This window comes from Macaca fascicularis, chromosome 5, assembly GCF_037993035.2.
Source record: "Macaca fascicularis isolate 582-1 chromosome 5, T2T-MFA8v1.1".
Lineage (NCBI taxonomy): Eukaryota > Metazoa > Chordata > Mammalia > Primates > Cercopithecidae > Macaca > Macaca fascicularis.
The window spans coordinates 41,946,650-41,969,241 of record NC_088379.1 but is presented as its reverse complement, the minus strand read 5'-3'; the positions used below and the strand labels follow the sequence as shown (position 1 = coordinate 41,969,241).

The following is a 22,592-nucleotide window of genomic DNA, read 5'->3' as shown; positions in this document are numbered from 1 at the left end:
ACAGACTGTATAGTGCTAAATATTACTTTTATTTTCAGAAGCAAATGGTGCTTTGGGGACTGACTTCAAATTATCTTTGCAGACTAGCTTATAGTCTCTTAAACATATTTAAGAACTCTCATAAAGGTGCCCTATTCTTGTGCTTAAAACCTGTGCTCAAGCCAGGGAGGAAGGTAACTCTTAATTATGATTTGACAGAGTAAGGGAGAATTGCTTATAAAAATAATGAGATCCCTTAGATCTCAAGACTTGGATGAATTCAAAATTCCTCCTCTTTGCCCAGATACAACTTATTTAATATACTTTTTGCTTATTTAAAAATTCCAAACAGGGCTTACCAGCAACGTCAGATATCAAAGACATTGACAGTTTGATGAGGATTTCTGGCAGAATAGAGTGTGAAAGTCCAAATAGACATCTCTACGATTTTGTTGGAAACATAAGGCTTGATGGACATGGGTATGTAAAATCAGTCTTCATAAAAACACAGAATCCATTGTGTCATAGTGTATTTCTGTGTCATCCAAGTCTGGATACGTATTATTTTCTTGTGTGCTAAGTTTGAGTACTCAAAACCCTTTTTAAGCATTTATATTCTACCCTGAGTCCTTCTGTGAAGATGTTGAATCTTATCCATTCATGTAGTATGGCTGATGACTTCCCAGAGTTCCTGCCAATCTGGCAGGAGGATATTTTCAGAGATATTCCAAGCTTCTGGGACATTGTTTCGTGGGTAAACAATGGGAGTAAGAATTACCTGTGACTTATTCTTTGGCCAAAATACTCATGTTATAGGCTTAACTATTCAATCTGCATGGCCTGGGTCCTTTCCTGTGATCTTGAGATGCTTCAAGGAGCTCAGACTCTACCTTCAAAGGGTCTGTTGTACTGGATAATTTATTGTCTTCTCCATGAAATTTCAAATGCTCTTTCTAGCCTGTGTTATTGATTATAGTCATCTCATCTCTTTTTGTTACCTGCTTCCTGCCTCTCTTGTTTCTCCTTTTCTACTCCTTTCCTCATTCATTCAACCAGTACATATTAAGCACCTAGAAGCCAAGCCAGTTACAGGTGTTAAGGGGACAACAGTGAACAAAGCAAATAAATATTCCTGGCCTTAAGCCTTAGTCTGTTCAGGCTGTTGTAACAAAATATCTTAGACTGGGTAATTTATGAATGACAGTAATTTATTGCTCACAGTTCTGGAAACTGGGAAGTCCAAAATCAAGGTACTAGAAGATTCAGTGTCTGCCGGGGGCCTGTTTCTCATAGGTGTCACCCAGTATGTGTCTTCACATGGCGGAGGCCCTCAGACCTCTTTTATAAGGGCATGAATTCCATTCCCAAAGGCCCCACCTTCTGATACTACCACTTTGGGAATTCGGTTTCAACATGTGAATTTTGAGGAGACACAAACGTTCATTCAGACCATAGCACCTTGTGAGCTTACTTTGTTGCAGTAAGGTAATGGAAAACATACAAGCAATAAGATGAGAAATAAGAAAATTATATACTATGTTAGAAAGTGATAAATACTTTGGGAAAAAATTAGCACAGCATAAGGAAGATTGGGTGTCTTTGGAAGGGAACAACTTTTTGTCAGGGTGGTCACAGTTAGCCTCATTGAAAAGGTAACATTTGAGCAGTGATGAGTGGGAGGTGAGGAAGTTTGCCTTTTGACTATCTGGAGGGAGATGATTCCAGATGGAAGGAGTAGTCAGTGTAAATTATTAGTTCTATCATTACATGACCTTCAAGTGGAAAAGTGCCTGGAATAATTGTGGAATGTTAGGGCAGTGTGGTTGCAGTGCTGTGATCCACGAAGAGAGTAATAGAAGAAGGGCCTAAAGAAAATAGAGGGCCAGACCCTATGGGCTTTGTAGGCCATTGTGACAATGTTACTCTGAGTGAAATGGGAATTCATTGGAGGATTTTGAGGAAGAAAGATCAGCAGTTCAGTTTTGGAATTTATAAGTTTGTCTGGTCCAAACAGAGATGTCCAGGAGGCTGTTGAATATATATCTGAAGTTTGGGACAGAAGTCTGGGTTCATGAGATATATTTGGAAGTAGGTGGCATAGATATTTAAAGCTATGAGGATGGAAGAAATCACTGAGAATGAAAAGGTATAGACAGAAAACCAAAGAGACCCAAGAACTATCCTAAGACTCTCCAACGTTATGTTGGGAAAAGCAAGGGCACTAGTGAAAGAGATGGAGACCAAGTTTATAGGATGGTAACCGAGGGAGTGAAGAAACCGTACCAAGGCAGAGGGACCAAAACTGAGTCTGACATTGCTGATGGTCAAGTACAATGAGACTGACCACTAACATAATTACATTTAGAAAGTGGAGATCATTGAAACTGATTAGAACAGGTGCCTGATGATAGTAAGTTTGAGAAAATGGAAGAAGAGGAGTTGAAAATAGCAAGTATGGACTTTTTTTCAGTGAGTTTTGTGGCAAAGAGAGCAAAGAAATGAGGCAGAAACTGGCAGAAAAGGTGAAGTCTTTCCTGCTTCCCTTCTCCCCTCTTTTCTCCTCCATTCCCTTCTTTCCCTGCTTCCTCTACTTTATGGTATACCTTATCTCCCAGGCATTTGTAGTGGCTAAATGTTGGCTAAATATACTAGTTCAACTCACCAGCCTGAGAGAATGTTTTTGGTATTTTCATTATCTTGTAATTGCATGATTAGAGTGTTTGAATTCTAAAGGACATTTGAAGTATACCCTGAACTCTCATCTTCATTCAGATCCTCCAAAAGCTTTCCTGTAATCCTTGAAGTAATTACATGTTGTTCTAAAATTTGCACAGAGTGATCGTTCCGTGAACATATGGTGAAAGACTAATGATAGACTTGGCCATTTATGCCAGTATTGTTTCTATAGTCTGACATTCTTAACTGGCCAGCTTCCATGTCTTAACAGTTTTCTGTCAAATTGATGCTGAGCAAATCTATGCCGTGAAGGAGAAACTTCGTATGATGGTGCCAAGATTCAGGGTACAAAGAGAATTTATATAATATGCTGTATTTCATATGAAAGGTAGAAATAGATTTTTCAAGACCTTTGTATCTGTAGCACATTTGGGGTTTACAGTGATTACCCAAAGCTCTTGGAGACCCTTTGGAATGAGTATACTTTGTTTCCTTTAAGGATGAGGGTCGTAGTCTAATGCCAGAAGCCTTGGAACACCAGCTGTGATGAAAACTAACTAATTCTTCTTGAGTCCTTGTAACTGAAAAGTGATATGTTTTGCTTTTGAAGAGTGTGTATCTAATTCCAGTAAATCCACACCACCAATGCTGAGGTGACAGTTGGCATATTATACCCCATTGGCTGGATAAGGAACAATTGTCTCATTTGTGTCCCAGAGCATAGTCCAGCTTCCCAAGAAGTTATTGGAAACCTACTTTAGGCCCAAGGCCCCTTTCAACTCTGAAATGCACCCCTAATCTTGAGATACACACTGGAGGGGTTTCCTTCCAGATATGTCCTAAAGGCATGCTATTGTACATAACGAATGAGAGTTGCAGTTGCTTTGTTCTTTCTCTAAATTGGAATATAGTATTTCCTAAGGATTCATTCAAGTGCTGTTGTTACCTGCCCATCTGGATTGATTTAACTGTGTCAGTAGAATTTGTGTAGCTCCTGAATGTCCAAGGCCCAAGCTGCTACTAGCCTTCCAAGCCTACTGGGCCAGAGCAGCTCACCAGAAATGAAGACCTCAGCCTCGCTTTGCCTCCACTTACAAGGAAGTTCTGTGTTGTCTGTAGACTTTTCTTGTGGAATTGTTTCCTTCTTTATCCAGAATTTTTAAATATATTTTCTTTATATTTGACCTTTTTTCTCTTATTAAAATAAAGACTTGGTAATAGTAATCCATGACCCATTAAAATTTATGTATTACGTTTTCCTCAAGAACTCCAGTATTTCTGTGGTGACTTTGTTCCTTCTTATGTCCCTGTGTGAGTTGTATCACCCAATAACCTACCATAGTGGGTAGCCTTGTGAAAAATCCACAAAAATACCACTTTGGACCTTATTCATGAAAAATGTGGTTTAAATGATAGAGAATGAACAGCTCCAAAATGCTTACTGTTCTTTGAAATTTATTCACAATTCTTGGGGAACCAATCTTCAAATACTATAAAAATGAATGTTCTAGAGGGTTTAAGTACGGGGACTTGTCTGTAGGGAGTCAGGGCTGGCAATGCAAATAAGTGGTGAGAGCTGTGTATTTTTCTTAGGAATTTTTTTTGGCCCTTTATTATGCACAAAGCTATTTTTAATTTAGGTGGGATGCGGGGGGCGGGGAGGGAGAGAGAGAGAGAGAGAGAGAGAGAGAGAGAGAGTGTGTGTGTGTGTGTGTGTGTGTGTGTGTGTGTGTGGTGGGGCTGAGGTGGGAAGACAAATTCCTTAGCCCCATCACTTCCTAACACTTTTAGAAACCTAAATGGACTTATTAATTTAGGAAAAGTTATAAATACATGTGTAAATTAGCCTCTGAATTCCAAAACATTACCTACTGTTTTGGTTAATGTATTAGTTTGCTCAGGCTGCATAACAAAACACTATAGACTTGGTGGCTTTAATGATGGAAATTTATTTTTCTCACTTTTCCGAAGTCTAAACATCTGAGATCAGAGTACCTGCATGATTGGGTTCTGGTGAGGGTCATCTTCCTGGCTGGCAAAAGGCCCCTTCTTGCTGTGTCCTCACAAGGACAAAAGCAAATTCCTCGAGTGTCTTTTTATGAGGGCATAATCTCTTCATGAGGACCTCCTCATGAGGACCCAACCCTCATGACCTCTTCTATATCATATTACCTTCTGAAGGGTCATTTCCAGATACCATTATATTGGGGGTAAGAACTTCAACATGTGAATAGCGGAGGGACACAGCGCAGTCCATAGCAGATAGTGAAGTTACAGAAAATGACTGGCTTGGTGTTAAGGAAAAACAACTTAAATACTTAAATACTTGTTGTTGCTGTTTAAGAAAATTATTTGTATTGGAGGGAAATTACTTTCTAAAAAATAAATATGAGAAGGGTTATTTTAATAATGGGAACATTTGTAACTATATGGTGACTAGAGTTCTTAAGCATTTTAGAAAATACTGTTTCTAATGTCAACATAATCTGTCCTAGCACTGTTCCACTGGGAGCAGATCAGATTCTTCTTCGAGGAGCTCAGTTGAGAAATACACAGTGGGTTCATGGAATAGTTGTCTACACTGGACATGACACCAAGCTGATGCAGGTGGGATTTATCTCTATGAAACCTTTTGAACCTAAGACTTTTGTGAGTGTGTGATTTATAGATCTCAGTGCGGTGGTCCCAAACATAGGAGACCATCTGTCACAGATTCCTGAGCCAACCCTGTACATTCAGAATCTGGTCCTCCTGTGAGTGGGACCTTGAAATTACCTCCCTATAAGAATGGCTCACTGCACACAGGAATACTGGAAGGTTCGCCAGAGATTATACGTGAACTCTCAAGAATGTTGTGTATGGGTCTATGGCAGCATTTACTAACTATTATACTGATTATTACAGGTTGTCTGTGTCAGGATAAGTGATCTGCAATAAAACATGTGTCTTGTAATTTTAATGTAATAGTCATATTTTTAAATTTCTATCTTTTTATAAAATTTTTTAGAAATTTGAATCAAATGACCATTTTTCATAGCATTTATACGCAAGGCTGTTTTTGCCATCAGCTGTAATTCTTGCATTGATCTTCACACCTGCCTACAGTTGCTCCGTCTCTATGTTACACCATCAATATTCAATAGTTAGATGGGTGTGGAAAACAGTTTTAAGAAACTAAATGAAAATCTGCTCTCAGAGCTAATGCCTTTGCACCTTGTACAGGCATAAAGGTATTATCAATAGGCAAGCGAGATTGCTGTTAGTGATTCCGCCCCTAGCCATTTTATAAATTCTGTAAATCTTCGTTTTATATTGATTATGACATTTAATTTTCTGTCCGGTGGATTTTTTGGTTAGCACAGGTCTACATAACCGTTTGAATCATCAAATACAACTGAGGAAACTTGCCTCTGTTATTCTTTATAGCCAGGACTACTTAAATTGCTGCTGCATTCAGTAAAACAATTGCTAAATGCCACCAGAAATTTGAAAGCTGGAGATACTTTAAATGTTGCCTTCATATGTTGAAATTTCCAGGTGCTTGTTTGGGTGTGGGGGCATGGGCTGCCTTGTCTGCCTCTCTTCCTGAACGGAAACACTAACTAAATGTTTCTAGACTACCCTCTTTGCTTACATAGTCAAGTAATGCATTATTCATCTTACCTGCCACAATGCAAAAGCTATTTTTGCAAAAGGAATGTAATTTCCTTCTCCTCTTCTTTCTTATAGTTTACTTCCTAGAAAAAGGCCTGGGTGGTGTAGTGGCCTTGACAAAAAGACGTGGTTAAGCATTGGCACCTTATTACATTTGTCATGGGTTTTGCATAATTTTCAAGAATCCACCCACAACTAGATACCGAGTTGTGACTTTGTCGTCCTCGACAGAATACTAAGTATACATTGCTAAATCGTTGGTATACATTTTTTATTACTCATCTTGTTTCTTTTTACAGAATTCAACAAGTCCACCACTTAAGCTCTCAAATGTGGAACGGATTACAAATGTACAAATTTTGATTTTATTTTGTATCTTAATTGCCATGTCTCTTGTCTGTTCTGTGGGCTCAGCCATTTGGAATCGAAGGCATTCTGGAAAAGACTGGTATCTCAATCTAAACTGTAAGCAATCAAGTGCTTACTGCACTTTTTTAGATTAAAACGTATTTGTTTCACAATTGATCTTGATTTACTTTATGGAATTTCCTATTGTTTCTAAAAAGAAGACCTTGTTGCCAAGATAGCTGGATGTTTGATCTTTGTTTTTCAATGAGATTTCTAACAAGTGTAAGTAAAATTTGGGAATCCTAAAATTTCAGAATCCTTAAAAACATAATGACAACTCTATAATGGTATGAAATGTTCACGGAGTATAGTCATTTATGATATACATCAATGAAAACTATTCCTTAAAAATATTTTTAACATAGATGGTTAACTGCGTGGTAAAGAAAGTAGATTGACCATGTGTGGATATAATAAAACATAATATATTTAAATATATGTTGTATATATTTATAAATATATAAAATATTTAAATATATTTAAATATAATATAAATATTTAAATTTTTAAGATTTAAATAAAAGCGCCAAAAAGTGGTTTATATGGTTTAAAAATGTTTAAACCAAATGTACTTTCATTTGAACTCAGTAATGTGGTAAGTCCTATATTAAATGTTATCATAGAGACAGTGCTAGTAAATAGTTTGCCTTTAGAACATTTATCCTTTTATTATTGTGGTATCAATGTACAACTCCTGGATATTTCTGTGAAATGAGTTTACATTTTTATTTCATGAGTACTTAGCCAATAAAGACTTAACTTCCAAAAGTGTGAAAGCAAAATCTAGTAAAGTCATATAGCAAAAACTGGTTAAAAATACCAGTTTTTTTTTTATTACATTGCTTTATCTTTGCTGCAGTTACAAGTCATTTTTATAGTTGCTGATTTATTATTTCAATATCAGACCTGCTACTACCATCAGTCTGTTTCTTTGTATACTTTACAATTGTATCTGGTATAGCTGTTTTATTTTCATTATTGAGGAAGAAGAGTATAATGTACCTAGGAGAATAATTTACCTAGGACTGAATAGTACTCATATAGTTTGGATTGTTTTTGCTGCTGCTCTCTTGATTTTTTGCTCTTAAAGCATGCCTTAAGTTGGAAATACTTTTAAGAATTTATATAAAAGTTACTCTACCCAATGGAGATTTTATATTTATAAACCCTCAGTCCTCTCTCTAATATCTCTAAACTTTGTGTTTGGAAGAGGATTTGCAATATTTGACAGTCCTTTCACTGTCTTAGTACTTTTATACCGCTCTTACCTGGATTAACAATATATTGAACACAAATAATGCAATTCTGTCTTGAAGGATGTACTTGAGAATTAGGATAGATTATCAGCAAAGTGTTCCTCCCAAATTATCAAATAAGCTACGTAATATGGAAAACTTGTATTATGCTAATTTGGGGTCAGTGCAAATAAAATATAAAACTGTAAATGACATTCTTCCTGCCTCTCCCAACAGATGGTGGCGCTAATAATTTTGGACTGAATTTCTTGACCTTCATCATCCTTTTCAACAATCTGATTCCTATCAGCTTGTTGGTTACACTAGAAGTTGTGAAATTTACCCAAGCATACTTCATAAATTGGGTAAATATGAATTATGATTGTCATCACCCTACAAAATAATTTTGTCCTTAGGATGTTTTGATATCTCAGGAGAAAAAAGGTTTTAATTATATCTACCGTTTCTTGACTACAGCATCAGATTTTTGAACCTAATTTGTTGCAAAGTTCCTCATCTCAGAATCACGCAAGTTTACAGACCAGACATTGTGGGGAAAATAGATCTCTAGTTCAGGAAACCTATTTTAGAATACATAGTGGTCATGGGAGATGGAGAACGATGAGTTTGGAGTTAAATATGTGAATTGTGATTCTAGTATTATAATTTACTAGGTGTATCAACTTTCTCAAGTCACTTCTTTTGAAACTTATTTTCTTGAACACAGACATAGGGGTAATATGCCTTACCTACATCTCACAGTGGTTTTATGGACTAAGGAATCTCTTGACATAGCAAAGAGCTTCATAAATAATCAAGCACTATACAAATAATACTGTAATTGTTACTGATATCAACCAGATTATTATGTTATACCATGTTATTTTCCACACTGTAAACAATTTTAGCTTCACTCAAATTTTTATTGATAATTTTCTTCTTGGATATTGTTAAATATTGGAAAAATATTGGACATCTATTTTCTAAATATTTTTAAATGTGGTCTTACAGTTTTATCAAAGTTAAAATTAATGCATTTATATAAATTAAATCTGTGGGCCTAAACTGCCAGAAAATTTAATTTTTCTTTTATTTTGAGAAACTTTGTGTTATTTTTGATGTTCCTTTTTCAATCATTGCAAAGCCTTTCAATATAAACAATATTAGAATTTTTAAAAATATAACTGATAACTATTTTAACTGCTTAGTATCTTCTTGTAGTGAATGTTCTACCTAAACTGTCAATCTCTTAAATCATTGGCAAGAAGTCAGTGTAATTTAGAAATCTAAAATGAGCTGCAGGTGTAGCTCTCTTCATGCAGGAGATAGATGGCTGAAAAATTATATAATGGGATATGTACAAATATAAGTAAGACTTACTGAAGTTTCTTATAGCAATAATAGGGTAACTCATTGTGAGGATCACATAAGTAAGCTAGGTAATCACTTTATTGTTTCCATTTTCAAAAATAATATTTTTCAAACAATTATTTAATTTTAGTGTTGGATTAACCCAGCAGGCTTATGCTTTCAACCACCTTTCTAATATACAGAGATTTTATAACATCTGACAGAATGCTGACTTTCCAGCCTTCTTTTACAAGGCAACTTTCTTGTGTGAAAATGAGATTATAACTGTCTTCCTTTGATTCTGGTTCTTCCCAGTGGGTCTATTATGAAAGTGCTTAATCTTGTTTCTGAATGATAGTCTTGCAAAATATCTGAACTCAGCTATCATGCCAGTTTATCCTATCTTTTCCTTTCTAATTAAACATTCCCCGTCATCTTCTGTTGTCCTTCAGTTCATATGACTTCCAGATTAATCTCTATTCTGATCACTTTCTCTTCTGAACGAAGGCCCAGTTGGTTAATATCTCTCTTAAAACATGGCACATAAAACTCAATAGCCTATTTCGGAAGTGATGTTCATCCGTTCAGAATACAGAGATGGGAGAGACAGGCTTTGAATTTTGGCCTTTTCATTTGATGTGAAAATTTGTGAACTACAGCCCTGACTTGTTAATAAAATAGCCTACTATAGAAGATATTTATTTTGTAGAATAATATAGTCAAGTCTCATGATTACTGGGCAAAAGGCAAGTACAAATAAGTACAAAAACTATACATTTTTATGTTTTGAGAAGTGCATTTTGTTTTTCCTTCTTGACCCAGAAAGCACAACCAGACAGAATCTCTTGGGTACCTTTTCCAGGGGTTTGAAGACCTAATTATTTGAGCAGTGTTTAGTTGCTGAGTTCTAGCTCACATTACTAAATACTTGCCTTGTGTCAGACACAGTAGGAAGCACTTTGTGTGGTGTCTTTTAATCCTTACGATAGTTCATTTATATAGAAAATGGTGGAATGATAGTAAACCTAGATTGCATGATTCATAGACAGGCTCTAAGTACCATACTGTTCTGCCCTTACTGTGGAATATGATAGTCTATATTGAATACTTTTCAGAAAAATTGAATTAAATGGTATAGGGATGACAAGAAATTAGTGCTTACATATAGTTCATCAAACAGTGACTTATTGAAGTATGAATATACCAATTGTTTTCTTTTAAAATTTCACCCAATTCCTTATTACCAGTTGTATTCAAGGATTTACTTAATTTTTTTTAAAGGATCTTGACATGCACTATGAACCCACAGACACTGCTGCCATGGCTCGAACATCTAATCTGAATGAGGAACTTGGCCAGGTAAACTCAATTTATTGTTGATTATGTGTTGAATTAAAAAGTCAGATTTGGTGTGGTATCTGCCATATATGATAACTTCAGATGAATGGACAGCTTTTAATTTTCCACTATTCGAATAATACATTTGTTAGAGCCTGATGAACAATTCTCATTTTGAGTAAATCAGTTTTTAAAAACACTGTCTAAAGCAGATTTTGCTCTCAAGGTAAAGCACTCCAAGAGCTTAGAGATGTCCCTCGGTATATAGTCTAGCTAGTATGCAACAGATTGGCTCTTTTCAAGTTATAAACGTTTTAGAATTTTTCATGCCTTTCAAGCAGGAAGGGAGGAAAAGTTCATCAAGGAAGCTATGTGAGTCTAGTCAATAGGAATGTTAGATTTATAATTCCTACTTTATTCACATATGTGTATATTTGTAATCCATTTACATATTCTAGCTAAAAAAGGTTTTCTTTTTTTGTATCATTGCCATATTCCAACTTACACTTTACAAATCGCATATAGTCCAGAATTATTATTATTGCTTACCAATTCAGATGTTGCATGAAGTTAGTTGTGCAAGCTATTATAAATTCTACAGTTGACTGTTGCATTGAGAAATGCTGATAGATGTTTCAGTGCTCTATAAATGTTAAGTGGTGGTAGTGGCACTTTCTAGTGGAAATTCAGACCATACTGAGGCATATGTTTATATAATTTAGTTGTCTAGTATGGTGATACTGTTTAGTATTCATATGTGAAAAGATTCATTTGTAAAATACTTTTTAAAAAGCTGAATATATTCCTTGATGAATGTGCAGAAAGTAATCCCTTAGTAATATTCATTGTGCCCCTGCAATGTTAATAAAAAGCATGAGAATTTTTTTTCTCTATAAAAGACTGGCATATTTTGAAATATTAATGAGAAATTTTAAACTTTTTTAGGTTAAATACATATTTTCTGACAAAACTGGTACTCTAACATGCAATGTAATGCAGTTTAAGAAGTGCACCATAGCGGGAGTTGCTTATGGGTGAGTTTTTCCCTTTAATTAGGATATGAAATACATGTTTAATTAGTGCTAACAGTTTGGTACCTTTGGGAGTTCTTATTAGGGGAGGGTGTGGGTTTTTCTTTTTTTTAGTCTAAAAAGCAGCTGTTGTAATTTTAGGACACATGTATATTTCGCATTTGTAGTTTGGCATTGTTTTCATTTGGGATGACATGAGGCGGGTGCTCTGCCCAATGGTATCTTCAGTGTTTAGTGTTGCTGAAAGTCTCTCTCTTGCCCTGGTAATAAGGAACAAACGTATTTCCCTTTACACTACTATAAATCAGAGTATAGCTTGGATCTGGTAAGGACAGATAATCAGGCCTTGGGCAGTTTTCAAGTGAAAATAGTGACAGTTACCCTTTTTGATATTTTTTTTTCTTCTATCATCTCTCCTTTTTGCAGTCATAGAGGAATCTAGAATTCTGATGATGGAAAGGAGGTAGAGACGTGAAACTCTTGAATCTGGAGGATAATTAATATAATCAGAAACTTTTATCAGGCTGTTAATGTTCTTTAGAATATGCTTGTTGAGCACCCGTTTAATGTATTTCTTATTTCCAGATATGCTTACAAGCTGTTCCATAGCCTTCTCTTTAAAATATTTTATAGCGTAATGTGAGAAAATTAATTTCTACATTTCCTAGAAAAGACATCAAAAGGTGAACACTCTCCTGGTGGGTTGACATTGGCCTGTTGTCAAACTTGCCAATTATCCTCATCTACCTACAAGTGAGACTAGTAAATATCAATCTCCTACTCATACAAGCATGGACACTTCTTGGTTTTCTGGCTTGCACCCACTCTTCCCCACTCACTCTGAGCAGTCAGCCAGTGACAAAGAGTGTTACATTTTGAAAATGCCTTAGTTAAAATTATAAATAAGTAACTATTTCATGTAAAATCCCAAAAGTGTGTGGTTGTTCCTAGACATCCTTGTTCTTTGGGTTATGAGAGCTTGACTAAAAATGACTAAACCATATGTATAAATGAGGTTAAAAAGACAGTTGATTGAGTGGCTTTTTCACACTGTAAAGACAGGCTGTTGATTTAAGAAGCATGCTTACTGTTTACTGGGCTGGGTGCTGTTTTTCATCTTTATCTGAAGATGTCCTCATTTCCTTAGATTAAAGAGGCTCACCTGGCTCTTCCACCCTCCCCCCAACAAATTGCTGCTGGAGCAGGAGAGTTGCAGCCACACTTTTTGACATCTTGTGCTTATATGTTCAACCCACAGTCATCCCAGTAGAGAACATGAAAGTCTATTGCAATTCCAGAGTTTGTCACATTGTCAGATTTATGGTGATTTTTTTTACACAAATTATGTATTCATTTATAACTAGTATTTCCACAGTGACCTGTTGAATAATTGGCATTGTTTTTTTACTTTGTATGATTTTTAATTCAGTAAGCAGGTTCATCGAATTAGTAATCATTGATTGTGAAATTATCAGAACAGAAAGCTAAAATCAGATCTAGCCTCTCTTTTCTTCTGCATTTTATCAGGTTTTCTCTTATTCTTGGAAGAGGTACTTAAACGCTCCTAGGCAGTAGTTCTAAAGAGCAGTGCTCTTCTGTGTCTGTTTCAATGATGTCATCATTAACAACTGTTATAGTGTAGGATGGATCTGAGCTTAGTATTGTCATTCAGATTAAATTGCCAGTGAAGTGAATTACCTCTTGAGGAAATATTTCTTAATACTGAGATGCAGTCATAAGCCATGAGTTCTGGCTTTGTCTAGAATTGACCATGTAATCCTGGAAAATTTATTTTCAGACATTTCCTACTCTTTAAGATGTGGATAGTGAGACCAAACCATTTATAAGCTCCTTTTCCAGATATGAAATCTAACATAATATTTAGAAATAAAAAACAAAAGTTTCTGTTTGCAAATTTTAACTGCATAAGCCGAAATCTGTTTCCTCTTTGGTTATGGTATCATATTTTCAAGAATACCAGAAGCCATGTAGAGTAAAGCTAGTTAAACTGCTGCCAGTGATCATGTTTGTGTATGTGCTTTTAGGCATCCTTAACCTTGAGTTTTTATCAGTGTCCCTTCCCAAACACATCCTGGTGGGTTATTGGATTGTTAGCATCGTAGAGAGTTGTTGATGTCTGAAGATTTTGGAGAAACCATGACTTCTGACTTGACCACATGTTTACAGCAGGGAACATAACACTGTTACTTAATTACAGCCAGTCTCCATGGTTAGATATGAAGGGGTGAGAGAAATTACTGTCAAGCACTTTTCCGTGTGGATTTCCTCTGGGCACTCTTGGCTTATGGGAATCTAGACGGGGGAAATCACCTGGTTTTGCTATCCCATTTTCCCCAGAGCAGCATTTAACAATTGCTTGATGTGGGAACTATTATGTATGAGAACTTCTAATCCCAGTGGAAGAAACCAAGTTGTTAATCCCCCCAGGAAGGTGGCAAAACCAGAGAGTAACACAAAATTTCATATCCTGACAAAAGCATTTGGAGTTACAAGTGCAGAGCTGATTTTGCCTCAATGTTGCCAAAACATCAGGTGCAGCTCAGTTTCACCCCAGATAGAGTTCAAGTGAGTTCTGTTGTGTCTTATCAATTAGAAAAATAAGGCTTGAAGTTTCCTGATAGTATAATTCCTAGCTAGTTCTGTGTATTCTATACATTTGTAAGAAAATTATAATTAACACTTAAAACAGTACATCAGAATTTAATTTTAATAAATTTTCTTTCATTTCCCTGAACCTTTGCCCCCAATTGGATTCATGATGGGCAAAATAAAAAAGATTTGTACGTCGTTGCCGATGATGATTATCTTGTAGAAATCAACTTTTAGTTAGGAATGCACTGTGTGCTTAAAATTATTAGATTATTTCATTAGATCTTTCTATGGGACAATTACAGCAAAATGTAAGTAATTGTGACATCATTTGTAAATTTAATTTATGACAAACTAGATATTTTACTGTAAATATTAGTTATTAAAATATCATTTCAACTAATTGCTTCCTGTAGGGAATAAGTCAGTTTTATAATAACTACTTGAATACCCGGAATAGGTAAGCAGTTTCTCTGTTCAGTGGCTACAAATCTCAATAGAGTAAAGATTCTGGGATGCAGCCCTAAGTGCCATCTTTGTAAAAAAAATTTAGACCTTACTTTTAGAATAAGTTGGATGAGGCTTAACAACGTACAGTCTATAAAAAGAAACTCTGTTAAGCAAGCTAAATAATGCTTTGTGTGTGGACAAAGCATTTAATTCATATTAACATCATTTGCATTTTCCCTTTAAATGAAAAATAAGTTTTAGCAATCTTTATATATGAATATACTATGTGAATAACTTTACTTGACAGTATTTGGTTTAGCTATATATTTGCCGAAAGGATTGGCTGCTACTTTAACCCCGAGAAGAGATTCACCACGGAAATTTCACAATTATAATACCCCCAAGATCTTGTTACAACCATGTTTATCTTACTGCTCACCATGACTTGTGATGAATGCCAGTCAACCCCATTCATTTATTTACTGCATATGTGAAGTGTTGATGCATGTGACACTTTGACAGATAATGGAGGCAAAATAGGTAAAAGTTCACATGATTTCCTCCTGCCTAAAGTGTATAGTCTATTTGGTAGTTAGTGGATGCTAATTAAGTAATCATATAGACAAATATAAAGTCCTAACACAGTATAGAGGTCTATGTGAGGCTATGATGGGTGGTTTGATCTAAACAGGGAAGGCAGGGAAGTATGCCTAAGAAAGTGATTCTGGAGTTGAGATCTAAGAATGAATTTGATTGAGGAACTTACCAGGTAGATATTACAGCACAGGCACATGCAAAGGCAAAAAGCCAGATACCACGTAGACACCAGAGCTTCTGGAGCGGCAGTCAGAGGGAAACTTGCATATAGGATCAGTGGCAGGTGTGCGGGGCACCTACTGCTGACTGGGCTCTAGGTAGTGCTCAGAATTCTTCCAGGGCTGAGCCAGAGTTGGGGAGAGGGTCTCTGACACTTGAGCTCTGGAACTTTTAAGCTGCATGACTTGGGAAATTTTATCCCGTGTCCTAGTATGAGATCGGGGCTAGTGCAGCTTGGCAGGACCATGCTCAGTGTTGCTTGGGTAGTACCAGGCCCTTCCCTGGCACAGTCCATGGGCTAGGGTCCAAGCCTTGAGGTTGATCAGAAGTGATTGCTTTAAACATGGAGTTGCAGCCAGTTTCCACAGAGCTTTGCAGCATGCCAACTCCTTTTCTTGGAGTCCAGCCTGCAAAGGGCTTGATTAGCCCTTCTTCGTTAACAGGCACAAAAGCCCTTTGGTAGGAGAGAGAATAGTGAGTTAAAAGGGACCACCTCCATTGTGATTGGAGTGATATAGTGGATACTGCACTGGAAGCAAATTAATGTTTTGGTAGTGGAAGAGGTGTCTTGGAATGATGAAGTCCCTGCCTTGGCTGGGTTGTTGAAAGGTTGAACTTTTAGGGAGTGAAAGGATCCCATGAGTTCTTAACAAAGTTTATTGTATATTTGTCAAAAATAACAGTGACTTTTCATTTGTACTGAACTCTGCATTTTAAAACTCTATGTCTAGTAAATTTACAGGAAAAGTATCGAATGATTATATCATGAAAGAAACGGAAAATAAGAAAATCTGATCTGTCATGTATTATGGGCCCCTTCCAGTTGAATACATGACTGGCTGAAATGAAATACATCTATCAGACTTTCCTAGTGTTCAGATGAGCGAATTGATGAAATTAAAGAAGATACTGATGAATATGTTTTCTGTTTGAGATAAAGAGTGTTTTAATGAGTGAATTATAGTTTAAGTGAAAATTTTTGAATATCATTTAATCTCTTAAACTAAGGTTCCATTTAATTATAGAAATGCAGGTAACTTTTACTTTAATGTGCCTTTTGAAGTAACCATCATCTCATGGTAGCCAAAGTTACTTCCAAAATGTATTTAACAAATTTTATTAGTGTGATAGTTTGTTTCAAGATATTAGCATGTTTGTTACCTTACAACATTTTATTCTGATTATATAACACATGATTAATTTTTCATTGGCTTTAGCATGTATTTAAACTGCTAAGTTCAAATAATTCCTACTGAATTGTGAATTTTGTAGATAAAATAAGCAAATGTTGTAGTGAAGAGGCAAATTGGCTGTACAGTTACAGGATAACTTTGTAAACCTGCTTAGCTACCATGAATCATTATGTTCTATTTACTGTACTAACTGCCATTCTTTCAGATTCAACTAAAAGTTCATTTTGTTAACTTTTCAATGATCCATCTTTTTATACTTCCCACTTCCCTTCTTCGTGGTTTTATGTTTCCAGCCTTTCTGTGATTATTTTTCCTCTCTTTCTGCCTCTCTTCTTGCTTTCTGAAGCCATGTCCCTGAACCTGAGGATTATGGCTGCTCTCCTGATGAATGGTAAGCTCTATGGAACTTTCCGCCTCATTGATCCCTTTAAAAGGTTTGCATTTTATTGTTTTGTAAGACACATTTCACTATCTTTTATTTATATATATATATATATGTATGTGTGTGTGTGTGTGTATATATATATATAGTATATTGCTGAGCTGGTAGGATAACAATGCTGTAAAGTAGATATTTCTTGAAATCTATTGAATATTCCTGATTTTTGATGGAGAAACTTTAGTTATTTTAGAAACATGTAGTTTATAGATTAGGTTTGCCAGAGTTTTACATTATTTATCTATAATAAAGTCTAATGATCAATTCGAGAGTGTGGGCTTTGGACTACCTCAGGTTTCAGCTACAGCTCCTGAAGCCCTCTGAGGTTTTTCTAGCTCAGTACTGCCACCTTCTGCCACTACTTATGTACTTTACAGAGCTACTAAAAGACGCTACTGAAACACGCCCAAGCAGTAGAAATTTCCTTCTATGTTTCTTACGATTATTCTAATAAGTCTGTATGCAGGCTATAAAGTGAACATTTTAAAAATCTGCACCGAATGTTAGAAAACTATGCTACCAAGCACTTTAATATATTTAATTTTGGCATCATTAAAAACAGCGTGTTATAGGTTTAACTTCACTACTTTATGAGTTTTTTGTTGGTTTTAACCTTAAAATTCCTCCCCTTTGTGAATGTATATTTTCATCTTGGAGAGTCCAAATTTATTTTGATATTTCTATAATTCATGATGAGTTGGTGGGCAAATGAAATTTCAGGAAATAGTTTTTTTTAATGTTGGTAACTTTAGAAACATTGAGAATTTATAGGTCATTACATTTTTATTTTTCATATTACTCATGTATTTGATGATGAAGCCATATTTTCAATATACTTTGAAGTCGAATAACATCATTTAAATATTTTTCAACAGGGAATTTATTTCACTGAAGTGAAGATTTTGTAAAAATTTTCAGTAAATCTCACAACACCTAGGGTTAATGACAGGCAGCTGTTTGGTTCTTGTGACAACTGATGAGACACCACACGCCCATTGCTTGGAGTGTCATACATTTTGACACCTACATACAAGTAATTTTTAACATTTTTTTAACTTTTTTTTATTATACTTTAAGTTCTAGGGTGTATGTGCACAACGTGCAGGTTTGTTACATATGTATACATGTGCCATGTTGGTGTGCTGCACCCATCAACTCGTCAGCACCCATCAACTCGTCATTTACATCAGGTATAACTCCCAATGCCATCCCTCCCCCCTCCCCCCACCCCACAATGGGCCCCGGTGTGTGATGTTTTGCTTCCCGTGTCCAAGTGATCTCATTGTTCAGTTCCCACCTATGAGTGAGAACATGCGGTGTTTGGTTTTCTGTTCTTGCAATAGTTTGCTAAGAATAATGATTTCCAGCTGCATCCATGTCCCTACAAAGGTCATGAACTCATCCTTTTTTATGGCTGTATAGTATTCCATGGTGTATATGTGCCACATTTTCTTAATCCAGTCTGTCACTGATGGACATTTTGGTTGATTCCAAGTCTTTGCTATTGTGAATAGTGCTGCAGTAAACATACATGTTCATGTGTCTTAATAGCAGCATGATTTATAATCCTTTGGGTATATACCCAGTAATGGGATGGCTGGGTCATATGGTATTTCTAGTTCTAGATCCTTGAGGAATTGCCATACTGTTTTCCACAATGGTTGAACTAGTTTACAGTCCTACCAACAGTGTAAAAGTGTTCCTATTTCTCCACATCCTCTCCAGCACCTGTTGTTTCCTGACTTTTTAATGATCGCCATTCTAACTGGTGTGAGATGGTATCTCATTGTGGTTTTGGTTTGCATTTCTCTGATGGCCAGTGATGATGAGCATTTTTTCATGTGTCTGTTGGCTGTATGAATGTCTTCTTTTGAGAAATGTCTGTTCATATCCTTTGCCCACTTTTTGATGGGGTTGTTTTTTTCTTGTAAATTTCTTTGAGTTCTTTGTAGGTTCTGGATATTAGCCCTTTGTCAGAGTAGATTGCAAAAAATGTTCTCCCATTCTGTAGGTTGCCTGTTCATTCTGATGGTAGTTTCTTTTGCTGTGCAGAAGCTCTTTAGTTTAATTAGATCCCATTTGTCAATTTTGGCTTTTGTTGCCATTGCTTTTGGTGTTTTAGACATGAAGTCCTTGCCCATGCCTATGTCCTGAATGGTATTACCTAGGTTTTCTTCTAGGATTTTTATAGTTTTAGGTCTAACATTTAAGTCTCTAATCCATCTTGAATTAATTTTTATATAAGGAGTAAGGAAAGGATCCAGTTTCAGCTTTCTACTTATGGGTAATCAATTTTCCCAGCACCATTTATTAAATAGGGAATCCTTTCACCATTTCTTGTTTTTGTCAGGTTTGTCAAAGATCAGATGGCTGTAGTTGTGTGGTATTATTTCTGAGGACTCTGTTCTGTACCATTGGTCTGTATCTCTGTTTTGGTATCAGTACCATGCTGTTTTTGTTACTGTAGCCTTGTAATATAGTTTGAAGTCAGGTAGCGTGATGCCTCCAACTTTGTTCTTTTGACATAGGATTGTCTTGGCAATGCGGGCTCTTTTTTGGTTCCATATGAACTTTAAAGCAGTTTTTTCCAATTCTGTGAAGAAAGTCATTGGTAGCTTGGTGGGAATGGCATTGAATCTATAAATTACCTTGGGCAGTATGGCCATTTTCACAATATTGTTCTTCCTATCCATGAGCATGGTATGTTCTTCCATTTGTTTGTGTCCTCTTTTATTTCACTGAGCAGTGGTTTGTAGTTCTCCTTGAAGAGGTCCTTTACATCCCTTGTAAGTTGGATTCCTAGGTATTTTATTCTCTTTGAAGCGATTGTGAATGGGAGTTCATTCATAATTTTTAACATTTTTAAATGTACCAAAGCATCTTACTATTAGTGGATAATTCAAGTTTAATATTGTATATATTCCCTCTTATTTAATCCTTTGAGAAGTAGTTAAAATTTTGACTATATCTGCTTTTCTGTAACATTAACATAATTCTGTTAATTTTAAATATTGTTCATTAGTGTAGAAGTGATATACATATCCTCTAAAATAACTCAGTTACTCCTAACAAGAAATTGCCTTCTCCATATTTTTCTTAATATTGGAAGGAAATGTTAAAAATTGGTATTTGTTCACTCAGGTCATTCAAAATATTCTACTTTCGATAAAGGTTGTTTCATAACTTTTATTGGTGCTGGAAAGAGAGGATGTCATTTTATCTAGTTTAGTAAGTTCTTTTTGTAAAACACCCTTTTGGAAAAGCCTGTAAAATCAAAAGCAAGTTACTTACTTCCTAGATATAATGGAGGTATAGGCATTGGGTAAATACAGCCATTCCAAATGGGAGACATTGGCCAAAACAAAGGGGCTACAGGCCCCACGCAAGTCTGAAATCCAGCATGGCTGTCAAATCTTAAAGGTCCAAATTCTAAACTAGGTAACTCCAAATAAGAAGTGTCAGCTTTGTCATAAGTTGCTTATACATTTCCACTTATAATTACATATAAACTTAGATAGTAATGATTTTAAAACATAACAATAGGAAAGGCTTTCACTACCATTACAGTAAAGTGAGTTGTTTGTTTATTTGTTGAGATGGAGTTTCATTCTGTCACCCAGGCTGGAGTGTAGTGGCGCAATCTCGACTCACTGCAACCTCCACCTCCCGGATTAAAGTGATTCTCCTGCCTCAGCCTCCTGAGTAGCTGGGACTACAGGCACGCACCACCACACCTGGCTAATTTTTTGTATTTTTAGCAGAGATGGGGTTTTACTATGTCGCCAGGCTAGTCTTAAACTCCTGACCCCAGGTGATTCACCCACCTCAGCCTCCCAAAGTGCTGGGATTACAGGTGTCAGCCACCATGCCCAGCCTCAAGCTTTATTTTAAATATATACTTGGATTCTCCATCTATAAAATAATTAATTACCTGTAGGCCTGCAAAAATGAAAGAACTAATGTTTCTTTTCAAATGTTTCATTTTCAAAAATGAAAGAACTAATGTTCCTGAGCTACCGCTGTGTCCAGGGTTATGTGGAGTGATCAAAGATGTGAGCTTTGGATACTAAGCAACCAAGTTTAGATTTTCATTCTTCTGATGCTGTTGAGCAAGTTACTTAACTCTCTGCCTGCATGTCCTCATCTGGAAGAACGTAGATTATAATAGTTGCATCATCAGGAGGTTTTGAAGATTAGATGAGCTCTGTTTGTATAGTGCTTTGGATAGTGTCTGCACATAGTAAGCCCACACTGAGTGTTAGTTCTGGTGCTCTCACTTAATCCTCATAACATATTTGACATGGCCATTTTAAAGATGGTGAAATTCAGGCTAAGAAGCTAATAAGCAGTTTGCCCAAAATTATAAAACGAGTAGATGTGAGAGTTGAAACTTACATCAGCCTGGTTATGAAACAGTACTGGTTACATTACATCCTGTGGACTTTAAAGAACTTTAAAGACTATCTGCTTTTTAGATCACAAGATAGCCTTGCAATTTCAGTCATTTTATCTTGATACTTCTCTTTTTCATTTAATATTTTTCAACCTAGAATTTCTTCCAGTAAATTTCTTGTGGTATTAGGCAAGAGCAGATGAAGCAGGTAAAATTTAGCACATTTGAGTAGAGTTAGCTGAAGGCATACAACTTTGCACAACTTTGAGCATTTGCTCAACCTCATCCACTTGGTTTCACGCTGCCAGTGAGACCAAGATCAAAAGTGTGATCCCAGCTGAATCCTGTGCTCCAGGCGTCTGACTGCATCTTCACCCTGATCTTCAGGAGTAAAGAGTGTAGATGACTCTATAAATCCACAATCTGAGAGGACATTCCAGTATGGCTGTTGGGCAGCTTCAGTTTCATGTAAAGTTCATTAAATTCCATGTATAAAACCCATGAGCTTATATGTATTTTACTGCCCTACTTGAACCAGTATTCACAAAAATGCCAAGAAAATATAATTACCTCTTAGATATATGTAGATTACATATTTACATTTAGTTGAGTTTGAAGGCAACCTGTAATATATTAAGTCTTTCCACATATTCTGTTAACATTAAAGATAATCACATGATGGTTGTAGCTCTACTCACTTAGGTATATTAATATAAATAGTTTATAGAGATAAAACTGTTTCTCAACCAGTAGCTACCAATTGCGAATTAACCTGGTTTTCTCATCATTGCCAAGAACCATCAGCTGGCGTATAACCTTTTTATGCCAGATTAATTCCTTTTTATTTAAGGAATTAATTAATCAGATTAACCAGATTAATTCCTTTTTATTAAAAATCTACTCTAGATTGATAGTGTCAGTATTTTGGATTGGAAGGGAAAAATCTATTTATTCTTAACATCAATGTAGCCCTAAGATATGCTCATTTTCTAAAACTGTGTATTTCTATAATTACTTTTT

At 35.8% G+C, this 22,592-nt stretch overlaps 1 protein-coding gene across 12 annotated transcripts in view; it reads left to right on the top strand.

The window, feature by feature from the left end:
* Window positions 1-22,592, top strand: part of ATP8A1 (ATPase phospholipid transporting 8A1) — a 266,665-nt gene that overhangs the window by 77,897 nt on the left and 166,176 nt on the right. For 6 of the 12 annotated variants that reach the window (XR_012434805.1, XM_005554786.4, XM_005554785.4 and 3 more), the window contains 7 exons: window positions 332-459; window positions 5,151-5,262; window positions 6,609-6,774; window positions 8,190-8,317; window positions 10,584-10,661; window positions 11,586-11,674; window positions 17,087-17,131. Coding sequence is in view for 9 of the 12 variants with exons in the window: in XM_005554786.4 (XP_005554843.3) it covers window positions 332-459; window positions 5,151-5,262; window positions 6,609-6,774; window positions 8,190-8,317; window positions 10,584-10,661; window positions 11,586-11,674; window positions 17,087-17,131 (746 nt within the window). In the remaining 3 variants the exon portion in view is untranslated. The remainder of the gene's footprint in view (window positions 1-331; window positions 460-5,150; window positions 5,263-6,608; window positions 6,775-8,189; window positions 8,318-10,583; window positions 10,662-11,585; window positions 11,675-17,086; window positions 17,132-22,592) is intronic. The other 6 variants (XR_012434807.1, XR_012434806.1, XM_065544954.1 and 3 more) reach the window with 1 other exon arrangement.